The sequence below is a fragment of the Scophthalmus maximus genome, chromosome 5, assembly GCF_022379125.1.
Source record: "Scophthalmus maximus strain ysfricsl-2021 chromosome 5, ASM2237912v1, whole genome shotgun sequence".
NCBI classification, from domain to species: domain Eukaryota; kingdom Metazoa; phylum Chordata; class Actinopteri; order Pleuronectiformes; family Scophthalmidae; genus Scophthalmus; species Scophthalmus maximus.
In genome coordinates this window covers 12,769,799-12,788,974 of record NC_061519.1, presented here as the reverse complement: position 1 = coordinate 12,788,974, position 19,176 = coordinate 12,769,799, and the positions used below count along the sequence as shown (strand labels likewise).

The window sequence follows — 19,176 nt, the reverse complement described above, 5'->3', positions numbered from 1 at the left end:
CACAGTTTCGGCTCAGTGCTGCATGCGCCCTCACAATAAAGAGGGTAGATTTCCATTGATGGGCCGGTACAGGCAGCCTCAGCCCCGGCACCAGCAAATCACTTCTCTGTTAAAAGGCCCTGATGCGTAGCAAACTCTCCTGCCAAGCCTCCCCGCTCCAAATCTGCCTGCTTTGCAGACCCCATGTAATTGGAGGCATTAAACTTGCTTTGGACAGGATGGCAAATGAGTGCTTTGAGCTCGGAGGAGAACTGACTGGTGCACTCAGAAGGGGTACACAAGTAGACGCAGCTAAATCTAACGAATCAATGCCAATCCTGCGGATCTGTTTGTGAGAGCACACCCGTCCACAGTTATGCATTTGAACGTGTGTAACTAGTGCGCCATGTGTCCTGTCCAGGGCGATTATGTACCACGGGGGTACAACGGCAGAGCAGCTGTTAATCTCACGGTAATCGTCGGGATCACTATGGCGATGTAGGGATTTCGACGGTGAACCTCAGACTGTCTGGTCACTGACAAGCAACCAGCAGCCATGAAATAAAACCTGTCTGTCATCCTGCCATCGCTTCCTCAGTGTGCACTCCACCAAGCATGCTCATTAAAATCGCCTGCGAGAAACTGTCGCTGCTGATTTCTCATCACTTACCGGCCAGTAATGCGATAATGAGATATTTTCCTTTAGGTTTGCTGCCATTTTGCATCATCTTTAAGATGCGGCGGTGAAAAAAGAAACGTTACATTTGCTGCTCTGCAGCAGAGATGGAGGGCTGTCTCTGGCGGAGGCAGCGAGCCATAGTGGCCAGCGAAACTGGAAACGCTTCAAGTGTTCAGTGGTGAACAGGATGCAAATCCTCACTTTTGACAGTATGTCAGATCTCAGATGTAATAGGGAAGAAAAAAAAACAGCAAACACATTTAAAATAGCTGTTTTAAAGCTGAGCACACTTCAGTACAGCTTTTCACTGGAAGTCTTTCTCCTCAGCTAGTTTGAATGCACAGGGGTTCTACGACAAGGTCGAGCATTTCTACACATCTTATTTGCTGCCTCACCGGAAAAGAGCAAATATACCGCAAGGCATTTATCTGTGATCTGCTTGCAAAGGCCTGACGCACACGATAAATGCCACGCCCAGTGGCGTCTGCATACATTGCGCTTTCAGATCCGAGTGCATTGTGTTGACCCGGTGTGTGAGCGCAAGAGGGATGACTCAAGAAAATGTATAAAACCCAGCACCGCCGGTCCTCCCTTCGGCGAAGTATGAATCCTCGATGATCGCCCCCCCCCCCCCCCCCCCCCCCCCCCCCCCCCCCCCAACAATCCAGCTCCCTCTTGGGCCAATAAAACCAGAAGGTGACAGCCTCAGTCTTCTGCATCGCTATGGAGGAAGCCCCACTTTGTGCGCTGGTTGACAGATTAAAGCCGAACAACACTGACACTTGGTGAAAAGCCAGATTATCTTTGCTTCCTTGAAGCCTGTCCAGCACCAACAGAGACTGAAATCCCCAGAATAGTCCTGTGGTCTCGCTAATTGGTGAGCCGCATGGAGCGGCCTTTGATTCGTCCTAAATCTTAATGAGTCCGTCCAAAGCTGCTGTGATATTCCGACTGAGGTGGTAAAACACACTTACTATTCCCTCTTTTCATCCTTCGGCCGGATGAGCATAGACCTGGAACTTCAGCCTAGTGAACCCGCGGAGAAATCAAAGAGAATACCAGAGATCCGTTTAATAATTTATTTGCATATGATTATCGTAAAAATACTGAAAGAGAAATGCTTATTTTTTGTTCTAGTTTTCTGGAGTTTTTCTTCTTCTTTTTTTTTACAATCTAATACAACTTGAATTGCACAGGAAAAAGTCTGGCCTAACAGACACATGTTTCGTTTTATTCTTTCATTGTGACATATAGTTTCAGATATGTAAGGACTATTGAACTGCAATTTCTCCATTTGTTTGCTCCTCCACAATAAACAAACAGGCATATAAACGAGGGTCATAGAGGCCAAAGTCAGGTCAGATAGTTGTAAATGCTGAGCAGGTTTGGTCTAATAGAAATATAGTATTATATACAGGCAGTTGTTTTAAATAGGAACTGCGCTGACAGTTGGCGTGCTGAGGAAAACACATGTCTGTCGAAATAAACCAGTGAGTGATTTGTTTAACACTCATGTTTGTAGGTCAGGTCAATATTAAGGTCACAGAGCTCTCATCTGGACAGTGACCTTTTTAATTCTCGCTGATCTGCAACATGTTCGCCAAAGTAAAATATACAACACAGCACAACCACGGGCACTTTTCATTTAAAATATAAAACAAAAAGCCTAACAGCGATCTCGACAAAGTCTCAAAGGTAATTCCTCTGTCGGAGCAAAACGTTTCCTTCTTAATTCCATCATTCATGTCTGTCTGGTTTGTTAAATGCGTGAAAAAACAAGCATTGTAATAAAAAAGTTAAGCCCCGGTACTCGTAAAAAAAACACACAAAAAAACCCCACCTCTTTGCAATAATACATAATAACTTAGCATTCAAAACAATGCCTATATGAATCAAATAAGATTAAGAAAGACACGGACGTTAAAGTCCATACAGCGAGATGCCACCAAAGCAACAGCTAATGAGGAACTGGTTTGTACTTTTCTCATGAAGACGCTTCCACTTTGGCATGCACACGATGTGTCCCGCACAGTGTCAGTTCCATCCCTCCCCTGACACACACAGAGGGAGACGGTGTGAAGACTCAGATGCTCTGTACAGATTTGTAACAAGTATTTCTCCCAGTACATGTGGAAGACAATATTTAAGAGGAAGCGGAAGAAAAAGTAAGTTGTTTTTTTTGTCATGTTTCCAAAAACAAAATCAAAAAATCTAAATAAAAGAGTATTTGTTGGTTGGGTGAAAAAAAAAGAAAGAAGGAAGGATTGATTTGACTGAAAGTCTACAGATGTTGATCTGTTTTAACAGTTAGTTTTGAAGCAAACGTTTGCTTTATCTTGGCACTGTTGTATCACCTACACGCTGAACCCTATCACCTGTGTGGGCTCTCCCGTCCTCAGTCAGAGGCCGACGAGAGGGAAGGACCGATTCCCAACCAGCAGAAAAACACATGCAGACATGCAAACACAACCTGAGAGGGGGCAATAGGAAGTTTGGCCTTATGTCAATAGTCACAAATCCACAAGTGTCAAGTAATGAACACACAAACTGCGATGGAATGTTCTCTTTAAAACGGACATTGAATCTCCAGTTGGAAAGAAATCTCCACAACCTCGTCCTCGTTCTCTGTAGCCGGCGCCTCCTCCTTTTTGTTTTCTTCTTTTTTTATCTTACATCAGGCTCTTTGCACCAGAGTTTCTAGGTAGTTTTTCCCGCTCGTTCCCCGTCCTCCGCTCCGCCCGCCGCTCACACTCTGATGGGGAGGGTTTGGCTCATCTGTTGCCGAACGATTTCCTGACTGCCGTCCGGACTCTTCCTGTTGTGTCCCGGCAGCGTTCCTCCGAGCCGCAGCAGGTCCCTGCCAACGCAAAGCCACACAGGTCAGCAGCACGTTCACAGCCACTTGAAAACAAAAGATACAGCTCATTATCACTGCGCTAAGTGATCTCATTGAAGGTGGATAGAGCTCCAATCCATCTTAGTGACAGCGGAGCGGTATTCTGCACAGCATACGTGCCTCAAGACCTCATGGTTATAAAACAATAAAAAAACAGCGCTATGAGAATATGTTCAAAACTGAGCTTCAGCTGCTTTGAGCTGAGTCCAGCTCATTCATCACATTTCCAGTTTTAATAAAATATCTCTCAGCTATCTTGGGGAAAGCGCTGTAGCCTCCGAGTGTCCTTTGTTCCTCGGCCAGTGTCCTTGTTTTTAAGGCCCTCGTGGCCGTAGATACTCAACAGATAGCGCGGCAATCTCATATCCTCCCCCTCCCTCCGTTATCTGGCCCGGCATCGCTGCGCAGCCAATGGCAGGTGAGCAGCGGTGAGGATTCACGGAAACACAGGAGACGCTCTCTGAATCGTGCTCTGACAAAATGGTCCTTTTCGCTCTCCTGCTCTTCCTCCCGCTCCTCCTCTGCCTATCTCTCTTGTTGTTGCATACAGATGAGGCTATAAATTAATCATTGGCATGTCATCCACACACAGCGACACGCAGCGTAGCACGCACGCACGCACACACGCACGCACGCACGCAGGCAGAAGACACACACACATCCCACTCCGATTCGCCCAACACAGTATCGGGCGTGCCCTCCCCTGATGCATTAAAAAGCTCATTAGCAACCTAATTAAACACATTCCTCTCTTTTAGCTTCTCCTCAATCTCCCTTATTACTCACACTTCATCACTTCCTGCTTTTCCACATCAGCTGCCCTGGTTGCTGTCTGTCCTATCACCTATATTCCAGAATCCAGCCAAGTATAGGGGAATTAAACCGAGGTCAGCCATTACATTTTCACACACAATTAGCTCCACTGAGCCCAAAATCCTGGCATAGCACTCGCCCTTGGGGCTCGGTGTTCGAGTGAAACTGTGAGCCAAGGAGCTGGCACAAGGATTCTGATACTGTATGTACGAATTCTGCCTTTTGTGCCCGTCGGAAACAGGAAACTATCACATATTCAGAGCCACACAGTTGAGGATGGGTGCTTGATTCATTATACATCACTGCAGAGCTGAGGACCGAGCATCTAAACCAGCACTAATCACACTGTTGACTGGATGCCACGCTAACAAAATGCAGAACAAACCCTGAAAAAAACAACTTGTCAAAGTGCGGATGCCGGCCTATGAATAAGTCAACTTGCTCACTTCTGAGGGACGTGTCAGTGAAAAAGAGGCAGACGTCTGTGAAGCAGCGAAACCGTTCAGCTCAAGTATCCTTCCAAATCAACCGAAAGCATAACAAACCAAACCCAATAAGCGTGGACATTGTTTTGGGTCTCTTTGGGCCAGACGCTATTTTTTTTTCCGGTGACATCTTATTCCAACAACGAGAGGCACGCCGCTGCTCGTCTCTGCACCAGCAGGAGTCTTTGTCCTCGTCTTCACAGTTGTCATATACGATGCAGGAGACACAAGGTGAAAGAGAATGAATTGCATCACCCCCTTTTTTGTGTTTGCACTATTTCTACTGTTACTGTAGAAAACCTGCAGTTTTGAAACAAAAGTGTAGAAGTATGGATGGAGCCTGAGATTCAGCTGAAGGGTCAGACGTTGCACTGATTTTCAGATGAACACCCATTCAAGGTCAAAGTTCTGAACGTAGCGTCGAAACTCAGTGAAACTGTTTTGCTACAGCTACTCAGAAAAATTAATTCAACACAAATGTCTGAAAAGCTGACAAATCTCGCAAGAAACCTGCCAAGGTGGCAACAGTGAAGTGCTCTGCACTAGAAATGAGTTATAAGATATTTTCTACAGGCAAACCTCTTTCCATCCACTCCGCCCCATTCACTTCAGTGTATGAAAGGCAGTTTAAGAACAAAGCTGTGGCACAAACTATGACATGAATCTCTCTTTATTCAAGAAGAGTATGTGAGAAATAAAACTTCTGCCGCCTCTAAGTGAGGGATGGTGGTGTCAGCAGGCTTCAAGCGAGGTGCTTGTCAGTCGGCTGAGCGGCAGCCTCCCTCCACCCACACCTTTCCAATGTTGGGATCGGAGAACGGGAGGGCCTGCATCAATCAATTGCTGTAACTTTCCCAAAACCAGCAAATTCAACAAGCTCGCCCACATTTCGTGCAGTGATTGGAGAAAGAAAAGAAAATAGAAAGCGGATTTTGGACTTTTTCATTTGTACAATGAAGTATGAGTTATCACCATTTCAGTTTTTCAGCCCCCCCCCCCCCCCCCCTTTCAACTGTGGCCATTCTAAACCACCATCAGGTCCTCTTGGTAGGATGACATATCATAAGGACTAGTTTGTTTCAAACATGCTGACACCTGTAGCCTGGCCACGTGCTTATGGACTCACCCTGAGTTGCCGCTGGTCACCACCTTGAGGCTGGCGGCGTTGCGGAGCAGCTTGTCCAGGGTGCTGACGATGCGCGAGAACTTGGGCCTCAGGTTCCTCTCCTTCATCCAGCACTCCAGCATCAGCTGATGCAGCACCATGGGACAGTCCATGGGCGGGGGCAAACGGTAGTCCTGCTCCACTGCCGTCATCACCTGGGAAACAGGAAATCACCCTTGAGGCCAAGAGTCACCGGCCCCGCTGGCAGCTGTGTGAGGCTGTGCTTGCAGTATAACAAGTTCAGACTACACGACTTTCCGATTTGTTGGGTCGCTGTGCAGGTCACACTACATGACTCGGGGTGAGTCTCATTTCCCCCACTCGGCCCTATCCCTTGGCCCTACCCCTCCGTTCCACGCCTTCCCATGTAGGGTACGTGTCCCATTTCTTTTGAAGATCAAGTGGTAGGCGTTATCTACCCCTTCAAACCACTTCAAACAGTAGGGTGGTCAGATTCTGACTTCAGGTGGAGTGGATAACGGAGGGGTAGGGCAAATTTGGGGGGAATAGGGACGGACCCTTGCGGGCTTGTGATCAGGAGTCTTGCAGTTGTTGTCAGTTCATACTACACAACTGACTGGCGACAGTGCTGTATGCAACACACTACACGATCTGTCACCAGGAGAAACCCTCGACTGTGCCGCAGTCCTGCGCTCTGCTAGGATGCAGTTGCCACGATTCCTCTAAAGATATTTAGCTTGCTAGAAATCAAGTCAAAGGCGACCATGTGTTGGCGAGCCTCTCGAATTTGGTCTTTGAAGAGTTTGCACACATCGATCGGCGACCGCCGGCCGAACGCGGGTTTGGCTCCGACCTGGGGCTTTTGTTAAGGAGTCACAAAATATGTTGGCGAGTAGAAAAAATCGTGAAGCATAAATACTTGGCGTTAGACGCAGTGATGCTTTGAGCAAAATGCTACTGTCAATATAATAACATGCTCACAATGGTCATGTTCACATGGCTAATTGGCACCGAAAAACAAAGTCCAGCAGAGGCTGAAAGGAATGTCATTGGTTTTGCAGGTGGTGTTTCCAAAAAAGCTTTGTTTACCAAAGCTTTTCAAAAAGCCAGCTCATTCTGTCACTTACTCCAGTCTCCCTTTACTAAACTATAAAAAAATATTTTCTCAAGTATTCTCAAAGTTGTCGCTTCCAAAACCGGCATGATTGATGGCAGAGACAATAGGTGGGGGATGAAAACGTTTGCTCATTGATTTCATTTTGCCTAGCAACTACATTTCCCTCCATAAACTCTGTAAGGGTTTTAACTCCACACAACAATAAAAAAATTGCCATTTGCGAACAACAAAGCATTTCTGCTGCACTCGTCTTCTCCTGCTGCTTGTCCTTTGATTTTTTATTCAACGAGTACCTCTGTTTATATCTTCTATTTGTTGACTCTGTTGCTTATTGAACGACGACTGTGGCACAAAGGCTGCTGGGGAACAATAGAGGGGCTCTACTTTGATGCTTTCATTACTGCATGTGGGTTTTGTTATGAAAGTTATACATACATTATTGGCATTTTTCATTTTGGCTCCTTTTTGCTTTATTGCTATCAGCGTTACAGCTCTCCTTTTTGAAGCACATTACAGAGCAGATATTCCTCAGGGAATAAAGTGGAGGTGTACACATCGCTCCAGTACTTTGTTCAAGAGATTCCTTTTTCTTCCCTGCGAGCGCTGCTGTAGTTATGATGTCTGTGCAGCGGCGATAGCCTGCAGGTAACAACGCCCGTACGAAAAAAGCCTTTCCCGAATATGCCTTTGTGCGTCTGCAGGGAGGAGGGAGGTTTTCAGTATGGATTTGTGGAGGGTGGGCAGGCTAGGGTTGTAAATAAATTGGGAAAAACTAGAACACAGCTGCACCGGCATCTGCAGCGAAGAGATAAAGACAGCAGAACAGGCCCGGGTCCAACATGTCACGCTGGAAATCAAAGCCACAGCGGCTCAGAGAAACTTGGACGCAGAGGTCCCGTGTGTGCATTAGGCCTGCAGATATGTGTTTGCAACATGAGACTGCCGTGCTCCAACTCACATCCTGGTTGCTCATGTCCCAGTATGGTCTCTCTCCATAGGACACCACCTCCCACATGACGATGCCGTAACTCCACACGTCACTGGCAGAGGTGAACTTCCTGAAGGCAATGGCCTCTGGTGCCGTCCACCGGATGGGAATCTTCCCTCCCTGCGCACACACACGAAAGAAAAAAGAAAGCACACACTCAGAAGGGGGATGGAGTCAGCACCCTGGGAGGCTTAACAATCAGACAACGCAGCGTGAACCCACACACACATGCATGAAGCTAATGCTAATGTCCCAGACGCTCTCGCGTACTAACCCAAATATTGGCACACGTGATCGGTCACACATTCATGTGCATATGTGAAACAAGTGAAGGGGATTAAATAAGCGAGCGCAATTAAACACGCACAGAGTACATTAAATAGAAGAGCACACACACACACACACACACATACAAGCACACACACACACACACACACACACACACATACAAACACACACACACACACACACACACACACACACACACACACACAAACACACACACACACACACACACACAAACACACACACACACACACACACACACACACACGAACACACACACACACACACACATACACACACACCCACACACACACACACACACACAGACAAACACACACACAATAGTAATAATAATAATAATATATTGGATTTATAAAGCAAAGTACTGACCAGGGAGCTTGTGTAAGTGGGGTCAGCAGAAGTGTCATCCAGAAAGCGTGACAGGCCAAAGTCAGAGACCTTGCAGACCAAGTTGCTGTTGACCAGGATATTCCGGGCGGCGAGGTCTCGGTGCACGTAGTTCATGTCTGACAGGTACTTCATCCCCGCAGCAATGCCGCGCAACATCCCGACCAGCTGTGTCATGGTGAAGCGTCCGTCGTTTAGCTGCAAACACAGTCGGAGCAAGGGGGAGGAAGAGCGGGCGGTTAATGAAGGAGATCAGCGACGGAGAGAAAAATGAGCAGGAGGGGACTCGTGGAAATGTGGAGAAATAGATGACGGGGAAGAGCGTGGGAGATAAAGGGAAGGAGAAAGCACCAGGGAGCCAATCAGTCACCGAGGCAACATCAACATGACATCTGTCATAATGCCTCTCGCTTGCTACTGACAGCCACAGACAGCTGACCTTTTCATACATGCTGTCCAATTAGCTGATTAATTATACTCTTTACTATCATACTAAACCCATTAGGGCTGAATATCAGCTCCATACATAAACATAGGAGCAGCAAATCAAAACCAGACCACTGCAGGCTTTATTTTCATTCTCCAACAGACTAGTTGCAGGTATAGTTGTTTTCCTTTAGTTGCCCTTTGTTTGCATTTTTCCTCCCCCCCCATTTCTCTCAAAAGCAAAATTGGCCCGTCAACTGAATAAGAACGGCATGTTGCTCAGAGCTCATTTCCACCATTTCAATACGTCCATGTTTTGGAGATTTTCCCTGCCCTTTTATGTTAACATTTGAGAAGCATGAAAAAAATCTGAAATGAGGGCTTTCAGGGTTTAATTTACAATTCTCCACGTTTATGAACTCAAGATAAAGTAATAAGCCAGCGCTCCGACCTGTGAGGGCTCATGAAAACTGATGTGTGAATGTGTTGGAATAAAACTAATCAATGGAAAGTCGACACACAGTAAATACGGATAAATAATAATGCAGCAAATCTGGACAAAGCTGAATCTGCACCGAGCCACTCTCTCATGACTTGAATATTTAACACAAGTGGAATTCGGTGGAAAACAATTTTCGACATAATCAATCTCTCCTTTGACTCCGCAAACAAGAAAGCAAAGAACACAAGACGTGACATGACAAAACCATAAACATCCTGCTTTGTAGTCTGCACACTCCAGTGGGATCTGACAGCAAAACAAGCCGGGATGGATGGATGTATAAACAGCCATGATTCATAGCAGGCCTCCGAAGCCATGCTGGCATGCATATTGGAATGTATGTGTCATTTCTGTATATATGTGTTTCTACATGTGCATATGCCGTGTGTGTGTGTGTGTGTGTGTGTGTGTGTTTCCAGGGAGCAGCCGTACGCAGTGTGTGTGACACATTCGGACAGTTTGTGCCTGTGTGAGTGAGTTAACTCTACAGCGTCTTCGTTAGAGCAGAACTCAGAGTTCCTCTGAGTCACAGGCAGTGTGACAGTGGCGACACAGGCTGGGTATTTTCTGTGTTTTTTTGTGGGACAGCTGAGTGAGAGGAGTTGGTGAGAAGGAGGGAAGCAGCTCAGGCTGGGCAATCAGATATAAAACTAACAACTCTTTTTTTTTGTTGAAAATATCGATTAATCAGACAGTTTATTTCAAATGACAGATTAATTGTCTGAGCTGTAAAATGGCAGAAAATAGCGAATAGCGAATGGTGTCCATGACAAGTAAGGCTTCTGACAGAAAATGAACTGGCAATCATCTGACAAGCAATTTATCATTTGTCACTTTTTAAGAAAGAAACACCAAATATTTGCTGGTTTCAGCTTCTCAGATGTGAGGATTTACTGCTTTTCTCTGACCTATATGCTCGTAAACTGTTGGCTGGACGAGACAAGCAATTTTCAGATGCCACCTTGGGCTCTTGAGATGAGAGTTTTTCACTTTTTTGTGACGTCTCATAAAAATTATTAATCACCTGCGCCATGGAGGTGACGTGAGTGGTTTGGTTTGTCTGTTAGTTTGTCATCAGGGTTACTCAAAAAGTTATGGAAAGAATTTCGTTTTCATTTTTGTATCAAAGGTAGGTCTTGGCCACGGTAGCTGGTGATTACATATCGTGAGGGATCCAGATGCGCACCTGGATCCAGGAATTTTTAAAAGGTTAAACAGCATATGGGTGGGGGATCACTCAGCCTTGGTGGAAGCTCTAGTTGATAATTTGAAAATCGATTATCAATAACAAAATAATTGCAGCTATTTCAAACTGTTTGTAAGGGGCAACATATAAAACCCAAATTGATTTTGCATTTTTATACAAAAAGAATACTAGTAATTGTAGTATTTTTCAAACCAAATGCACTTTTAGCTCAACTCAAGTGAACGTCTCATTTATTGTGTTATTGTTAGCTTTCTTTTACTTCCTGTGTCCTTTTTCTGGTTTTGTTTTTTTTACGCACCCTAAACCAAACTGCCTCCAGGATTAATAAGGTTGTATCGTATTGTAAAAGCAATTTTGACTTGAATAATTAATGCGTTACCCACATTGTTGTTAATTAACTTTGTTTTAATCGACTGAACTAACGGGCTCAGTATCCAATCACAGTACTTGTCTGGTGCAAACTGAAATGTGTCCGTGGCCCTGAGAACAGCGGAGCACCAGTGTTCAGGGTTTCACTGCGACTCAAGATTTATAGTCTTGTTTACTCATTCCTCTTTTATCATATATTCACTAACTTAACTCAGATTTCTGCTGATCTTACACTGCCTTTGATTCAGACATGACTCTGTTGATTGAGGCAGCATTTAATATTTGAGAAGTTATGAATATTAGTTAAAAGTTATTTGTATTAAAGGACTTTGCAGAAAAACATGTTTACGTTCCTCAAATTGAATTCATTATTAATTTAACATTTGAAAAAAGAACCTCTACTACAAGATATATCGAGACACGCAGGGCTACAACTGTCTTTTTTCACTATATATTTGATGAGGATTTTTCTGACTCATTTATTAATTATTAAATGTAAACAAATGTAAACAATGTCTCTTGTTTACACGTGAGAAACAAGAAACAATGAAGGCTTATCTTCCTTTATAATCGATAAACATTAAGCTACGTATTGATCGTGTCAGTTCTGAAAGAAAGGAAGAAGCTCAGGCTGCATCTAACTGTTGTCTTCATTGTTGAAAAATAACTTTAAAAAAGACGGTAAACATGGGGAGCGAAAGAAAGGGACGACATGCAGCAAAGGTGCCGACCAGAGTCACTGGAGCAACGAGCAAGCTGGTTAATCTGAATACAACTTAAAGATAAACTGCATCTAAAAGCAACAGTGTGGCGTCGATGCCTCACCAGCATTAAGTAACCTCATTCAACCTAACAGCTACAGTAAGTAGACTTCGTCACAGTGCAGCCACGCGAGAAAACACATTTTCCTGAATGTAAATGACATGTAATAGCCCCCACGCAGCTGGAAATGTACCGTGTGAAACCTCATTTCTCGTCCTGCCTTTGTTCGGCGTGTTGTGTAGGGGGCGGTAGTCTGAACCAAAAACTCTGATCGGTAATGAATTCTGTAGTTGCACAAAGACTCTCTAATACACTGGAGCAAATCTATCCAAAGGTCTGCCGTGTGACAGTTTCCCACCAGGAGTTTGTGTATTGGAAAGCCTGTCAGCGTCAGTCAGTCACGTCAAGCAGAGACACTATGCCTGTCTCCGGGCGTTATATTGCACATTTAATCTCTATCACTCAGCGAGCGAGCGCCTCGGGGTGTTTTACAGAGAGAAAAACACTCCGATAACCGAGAGGTGTGGCGAATGACTGTCTGCATGTGTGTGTTCCCCTCAGCTTTGATACAAACAGAAAGTAATCTCGTCTGTCAGAGGTGTTGCGGCATGCACCTCCAGCCAAGCTTACCCGGAGGAAGGAATCGAGCGCCCCGTTCTCCATGAATTCGGTGATGATGAGGACCGGACAGCTGCGCGTCAGGACGCCCTCCAGCCGGATCACGTTGGGGTGGTCAAACTGGCCCATGATGGAGGCCTCGCCGAGGAAATCCCGCCTCTGGCGCTCGGTGTAGCCAGCTTTCAGCGTCTTGATCGCCACCACCATCTCTCTGCGACCGGGCTGCTTGAGACGCCCGCGACACACCTCGCCGAATTCCCCTGCAGTGATAAAACAAGATGGGCAGGGGGGAGGGGGGCGGATTGGGGGGTGAGGGTGGTAGGGGAGAGGGGTTGAGTGAGCACAGGAAAGAAGAGGGGGGGGGGTGGAGGGAAACGGGAGGTTGTGGAAAAGTGCAGGGTTACTGGTCGGATTCAGGAGTGAGGGAGCTGTTTTGAAAGAGTTGAGGCGTCAACTGTGGGAGAGGATTTGAAAAGAGAAAAGGGGAAGACGGGAGGTCAGAGGTCAAAGATGTTGGGGAGAGAGGGTGTGGCTCGTATCGATCGAGTGTGAAACCTGGGAGTGGTGTAGGGGGACAGGGGACGGGTGAGGAACTTTGGGGTTTTGCATTTGGTGCCTGAGTTTTGAATGTTCACAGGGGAGGGGGAAAGAGACAGGGAGGGAGGCAGTTTGAACGAGCAGGAGCAGATTGTCATTTGAGGTGAAGTTAGGACACGACATGCCGCCGGAGAGAAGAAAAAAAAAATACAGACTAAAGGGGGAAGAGCAGCAGAAAAGATTTTCACTTCAATCCTCGCCACCCACAGCGCTCATGCGCACTCTGAGTCCTAACCCCTTCCTCCCAGAGAGGACTCTCTTACAGAAGAGACCCGTGGGCTCGAAGGCACACTCCTGTTCAAATAAATGATTAATAAACCTGAATCATTCTCCATCCTCTCAGACAAAAACAACTCTGTTTTTTCTTTTTCTTTTTACCTGCACCGATGACTTCTTCTATCTTCACACAGGAGATGTCTATCTCTTTGGCGAACTCGTGGATGGCGTCATTGGGGTCCTCGTAGGTGAAAGGGTCGATGTAGACTTTGACCCCCGGTGAAACTGAGAGGGAAAAATCCAAACGGTCAGCGTCCAAAATGTGTCTAATACGAGTTTAACTTTTAGAAGGTAGAACGTTTTTTCATTTTTAAAATGGAGATTTAAAATTGGTTTAGCCAATTAAGTGCTAATTGGCTAAACTGAAACCGTAGCCGGGGTCAACGTCCGGCAAACATCCACATGTTAGCTCCGCAATTGTGAGTATTTGCATGAGGACATTCTACAGCAGCTCAGCTGCTCTGTGTGGTTGGGACTCTGATTTCCTGCCTCGATCAGGTGATGGGATAATTGATTGAATCAGCGGGTTAACTGTACAGGCATGACCACAGGAGACACAGTTCTCAAGCATCAACACATAGACTCACTGTATTGCTGCAGTTTCTCCGTGTACTCCAGCTCGGAACCGCTGCGCTGCTTCCTGTAAACAAGCAGCACATGAACAAAGTCACATTCACATCGTCAGTCTTCTGACCCTTTCCAGGTACAGCGTATCAAAACTAATATCTAACCATCACGCAAAACCGCAGACTGCCAGAGGCGACGCACGCACAGACACAGCTCAGAATTTTTTTTCTCCTGCCTTTTCGGAAGCTAAAGAATAAGTATGCGCACTTTGAAAGCGAGTTAAAATTTAATGAGCCTCTTTGTTTAGAGTCTGACTAACAAAATGAAACATGTAGTTCAGGCTGTCGGAGATAAAAATCAAACACTTACTTAAGGCAGACAACGGCGATAACCACCAAGGCAACGATGACCACCAGACCGGCAGAGGCCGAACCGACGATGAGGGGCAGCTGGTCCTGCACCGACTTCTGAGGGTCACCTTGACCAAATAACACACGCACAGACACAAATGAGTAATTAACGACAGACACACCGTTTGAAATATTTCAGGGTGGCCTGATCCCCATGTGTAATAGCTGCCACTTAAGGTGACCATTAAAACTATAAAAGTGGAACCCTCATTAAGAAAGCTCCAGCAGCAGGTCATCAGGCACAGACTGAAAAGCTGTGTGGGGTGTGTGTCCGTACTGTGAAGGCTGGTGCCGAAGTCCATGGGGTTGCTGTAGCGTCCGTATCCAGCGACGGTGCGAGCTCTGACTTGCACCACATAAGGCGTTGCGGCCCTCAGCCCCTCCACCTTGGCTGAGCTGTGCTGGGCAGTTACGGTGTGCGACATCGCCTGGCCCTGAAATTAAAAAAAGGGAACTTTAAAGTAGATATTGATGAATGTTAACTGTTGAATAATAAATGAGCCTTTTTGAATGTGTGTATGCTTGTTGATGTGACTTTTGAAATTAAGACATTAAGCAAAATCTCACACCTACAAATAAAAAAGGGCAATTCACTATCAATAAAATGCACCATTTCATTAGAGTGAGAGAGATTTAGCGTCCACATCTTTTCTTGGAGCTTGTGGCAGCTAATTATTGCTAATGTTAGCGTCTTTAATATCTCTGTGACAAGGAGTCAGTTAATTATAACGATTATTATTTTCTCATTTACCTTTATCCTGTAATTGTCACTCGTGGCCACAGTGGTGGGAACATAGTCTTACATTCATTGCATTCAAGACCTACCCTCACCATAAATACTACTTGCCTAACCCTGAACCTTACCTTAACCTTACCCTGAACCTTAACCTTAACCGTAACTATAACCTTAACCTTAACCACTGACCCCTGCTTTTCTCCCCTATTGGACAAGTCGTCCCTCATTGACTGCTTTTTAATGTGAAACTTGTCCCCAAAGGTAGTCACAAACACACACACACACACACACACACACACACACACACACACACACACACACACACACACACACACACACACACACACACACACACACACACACACACAGGTTACAAATCAAAGGTTATGAAATGTCCATATCAGCAGGGCTTGGAATTTGATCAATACCAATATAACGATGGTCCCGTAGCTCGCCTGCTAAACTGCGTAGCATTAAACCTGAGTTCTGACCACAGCAGCCTGGGTTTGAATCCAGCCTGGGCCCCTAATGGGTGCATGTCATCCCCTATCTCTCCCTGCCTGCCTGTCTCTTCACTGACACTGTCATGGGGCAAACATGCCTTAAACAATAACAACAACAAAAAAATGACAATGATGCATTACATGACTAGTTGCTGAGTCTAACGGGCACATATACTCTCCAACAGTAAACATTTCACGAGTCTACCAACCAACTCACAATACATTTAAATATTTAAAACATGTCAACATCCACAAAAATGCTGGAAAAGTAGATTAGGTCAAAAAGGCGTGCACTGTGACATGTGCCTACATTAAGGCAAAACGTCAAAAAAGTCAGAGCTTACCCTCTCATGGTATTTGATCTCGTAGTCGAGGATGACACCGTTGGGTTTCTCGGGGGGCAGCCACGACAGGCTGAGGGTGTCCGAGGTGGAGCGCATCAGGTGGACGGTGGGCACTGCTGAAGGTGCTGGAGGGCGGACACCAGAGAGGAGAGGTTCACGTTACACTGGCACTGGGACGTTACTGCATCATCAACACGTCGTGGTCCGAGTTGCCAAGTCCCAAACCGTTGTGGTGAGATAATTGTTATTCAGAATACTTCAACCAGAACGGCTTGAGAAAAGCCGTACATGTTTCACCTTCCTCGCTCTGCCGCTTATTGATTTGTGAGGCCTGAAAGTGACTCAATTGGTAGTCATTGTCGCGGGTCCATAAACTGCAGTAAGGTGGATTAAGTGCAGGTTAACAGGGAGAGTAATTATGGTCAGTGAAAGGTGCAGAGCAGGGTGGTTGATGATGATGATGCAAATATTAAGTGGGGATGTTGAAAGGTGACATTGTCAGTGATGTAATTCTGGTTGACAGTGGCGATATAAAGCATACATTTTATCTGCCTCTCCGATAACTCTCTCAGAATATCAGTGCCATAGAGTGGAGGGTTCTTCCATCCAATGTTCCCACTGAGCTTGTTCAACAATGTTTGCTGTTGGTTCTAATACTGCTCTGGAGCTCAATACGTCACCCGCTGACATTGACTTTAGGGTCAGCTGACCAGCGTGCTCCATCGTGATGGTAAATGGTATTGATTGGAGCGGCCCCGATGAATTAACTTGGTCCGTGGACACATTCACTGCCATTGACAGATCCTCTTCCACTGACCTGCTTGGTTGGTGGTGATGTTGACTGTGGAGTAGCTGGGTGACGTGGGGTTTTTCCCTGAAACCCCGTTGACGGCCTGCACCTCGAAGCTGTAGCGCGTGTGAGCCTGCAGGTTCCTCACCACCACCTTCCTCTGCCTGAGCCCCAGCCTGCGAGGGGCGATGTCCACGTTGTCGTCGCAGCGCGTGCAGGGGCTCCGGTCCCGCAGACATTTCTTGCACACCACGTTGTAGACCAGGTCGCTCCGCCCACCCGTGTCCTCGGGCTCCTCCCACTCCAAGGACAGCGAGGTCTCGTTCACGCTGGATATAACATTGCGAGGAGCCGAGGGGATGGCTGCAGGAAGGCACACACACACGCGTAGGTGTTAAAGAAGGGTAGGCAGGCGGAATAGAATAAAACACACAACGGAGGTGTTAGTCATGTTCCCCATGCAGTGAAGTTCTTCTTACACAATACTTTTGCACAAATAAATGTGTTATTTGCTTTGCATGCCTCAAACGAAAAAAAGGAAACATAATCGAAAATCCTGGCGCAAATAAATTCAGCAACAGGAGAATAAGCTAAGAATCACTAAGAAATGTTGCTAAAAGTAATGCTGAAACTCGTTGTAGCCCACGTCCATACCTATGCATGGCTCCTCGCAGTGCTCGTGGAGCTTGGCTAATCCACTCGTGATAGAAATGCATGTTCTAGTATCAGTATAACCCAAGGCCACCTCGTTTCAGGAGGCAGTGCTGCGTTTTGAGTGAAGAGCATTTGAAACCTGGATAGAGTGCAGTGATAACCACAGAGGGAGGCAACAAAGATTGGTTCAGCGAACAGGCTTTTCATCCTATTACAGCGAGGGAGGAGAGGGGCTCTCCCTCTAAGCTTCCAGCGGTGGAGAGCCTAACCTGCCTAAATGCAGAGAGAGAGAGAAAGAGAGGGAGAGAGAGGGAAGACTCTCAGGTCATCGGCTGGAACTGTCTGACCGCCGGGGTGCAGCTCCTCGGCTTGGCCGCCCCGAGCTGCGTTTCACTCGCCCTGTCTTTTCTAATTGGGCATACACAATTCAGAGTGGAGCCTCTTCTAATTGGACGCCTGTCTGAAACGCACGCTGAGTCCAAGCTGCCGGGCCATTGACTGGCCTAGGCTCTCTCATGCAACACACCACTTCCAACAAGCACAGGCTGCCTGGCACCAGATCTGGCAGACCACAGGGACAGGACTGTCAGGCTTGTGTTTTTCTCTCTCTCTGTGTGTGTGTGTGTGTGTGTGTGTGCATGTGTGCATGTGTGTGTGTGTGTGTGAGAGGACTCGGAGGTGGCGCTTGTGTCGCCGCCCGACTGTATGTGTGCACTGGTCAATGTCAGAGTCCACAGTGTTCCTGTGACGAGGATCTGGGGAAGACAGTTGCGGGCCATGTGTGTCATGTAACGCGGCGAGAGGCCCCTGGGGGGTGATTTTACACGGCCGAGGCGGCACATGTGCCTCTCCATCAGCACAACTGCTGGGACTTCTATCCCAGGCCTGTCCAGGCATGGACGCTGCAGTCAGCAGCACTGCACCAGACTGGTTACCAGCAAAGCACAATTTCCATTTGAAATATCAATAGACTATATGCAGCCGTGGATGTGTCATTGCCCATGAACTTGAAATGAAAGTTTTGAATTCTCTACACTCTTAGTGCACGAAAATATGAAATCTAAAATACTTCAGCTATTGGTAAATTTCAAAAGAGGCATCACAGATGCCATTTAGCATCACAACCCTTTAATTGCCTCTGTGTTCATTTAATTGTCATTACTAATTATTGTAGTGCGGACTGCTCAGGTTCAAAATAATTTGAATCAATCGTGAAACAATCAAATGGCAACATCTATGTAGAGGGCATTAATAACAACTGACTGATGCAACCTGGCACTGATAATTCACAGCATGTGACGTCTTCTGTGACTGAAAGATGAATATTTGTAGTCGAAGCAGGGCCTCGACTAACTGAGTGAGTGACTGAGCGAGCGAGTGACATTAGTGAGTTGCATTATAGGTCAGTCGGCCAAATGCTGGACTTCTCCCATTGGCTAAAACGGTGACTATTACATCATCAGACTCGCTGCTGTTGGCTGTTCCCATACTCTCAGCTCCGGTGTCAGGTGTTTGGCAAGTTCTGCCTGCCTGCCTGCCTGCCGAGCACTGCAGGCAGGAATGTGCGCGCTCAAAGCTGAAACTACTGGTACGGGTGACAAGGCTATCAGCAGCCGGAGACACTCCGCGGTACCGTAAG

General features: G+C 46.4%; 1 protein-coding gene across 2 annotated transcripts in view; it reads right to left on the bottom strand.

Annotated features, from left to right (window-relative positions):
• Positions 1–1,723: 1,723 nt before the first annotated feature.
• ephb3a (eph receptor B3a) overlaps positions 1,724–19,176 on the bottom strand; it is a 28,841-nt gene continuing 11,388 nt past the window's right edge. Inside the window, exons 5-15 of one of the 2 annotated variants that reach the window (XM_035635211.2) lie at positions 16,911–17,246; positions 16,094–16,218; positions 14,788–14,944; positions 14,470–14,578; positions 14,121–14,173; positions 13,636–13,758; positions 12,673–12,920; positions 8,759–8,974; positions 8,054–8,203; positions 5,979–6,172; positions 1,724–3,515 (exon numbers count right to left, since the gene is read on the bottom strand). In XM_035635211.2, the coding sequence (XP_035491104.1) occupies positions 3,404–3,515; positions 5,979–6,172; positions 8,054–8,203; positions 8,759–8,974; positions 12,673–12,920; positions 13,636–13,758; positions 14,121–14,173; positions 14,470–14,578; positions 14,788–14,944; positions 16,094–16,218; positions 16,911–17,246 (1,823 nt within the window). In that variant the 3' untranslated portion in view covers positions 1,724–3,403. Of the gene's footprint in view, positions 3,516–5,978; positions 6,173–8,053; positions 8,204–8,758; positions 8,975–12,672; positions 12,921–12,960; positions 13,277–13,635; positions 13,759–14,120; positions 14,174–14,469; positions 14,579–14,787; positions 14,945–16,093; positions 16,219–16,910; positions 17,247–19,176 lie in introns of those variants that run through there. The other variant, XM_035635212.2, reaches the window with a different exon arrangement.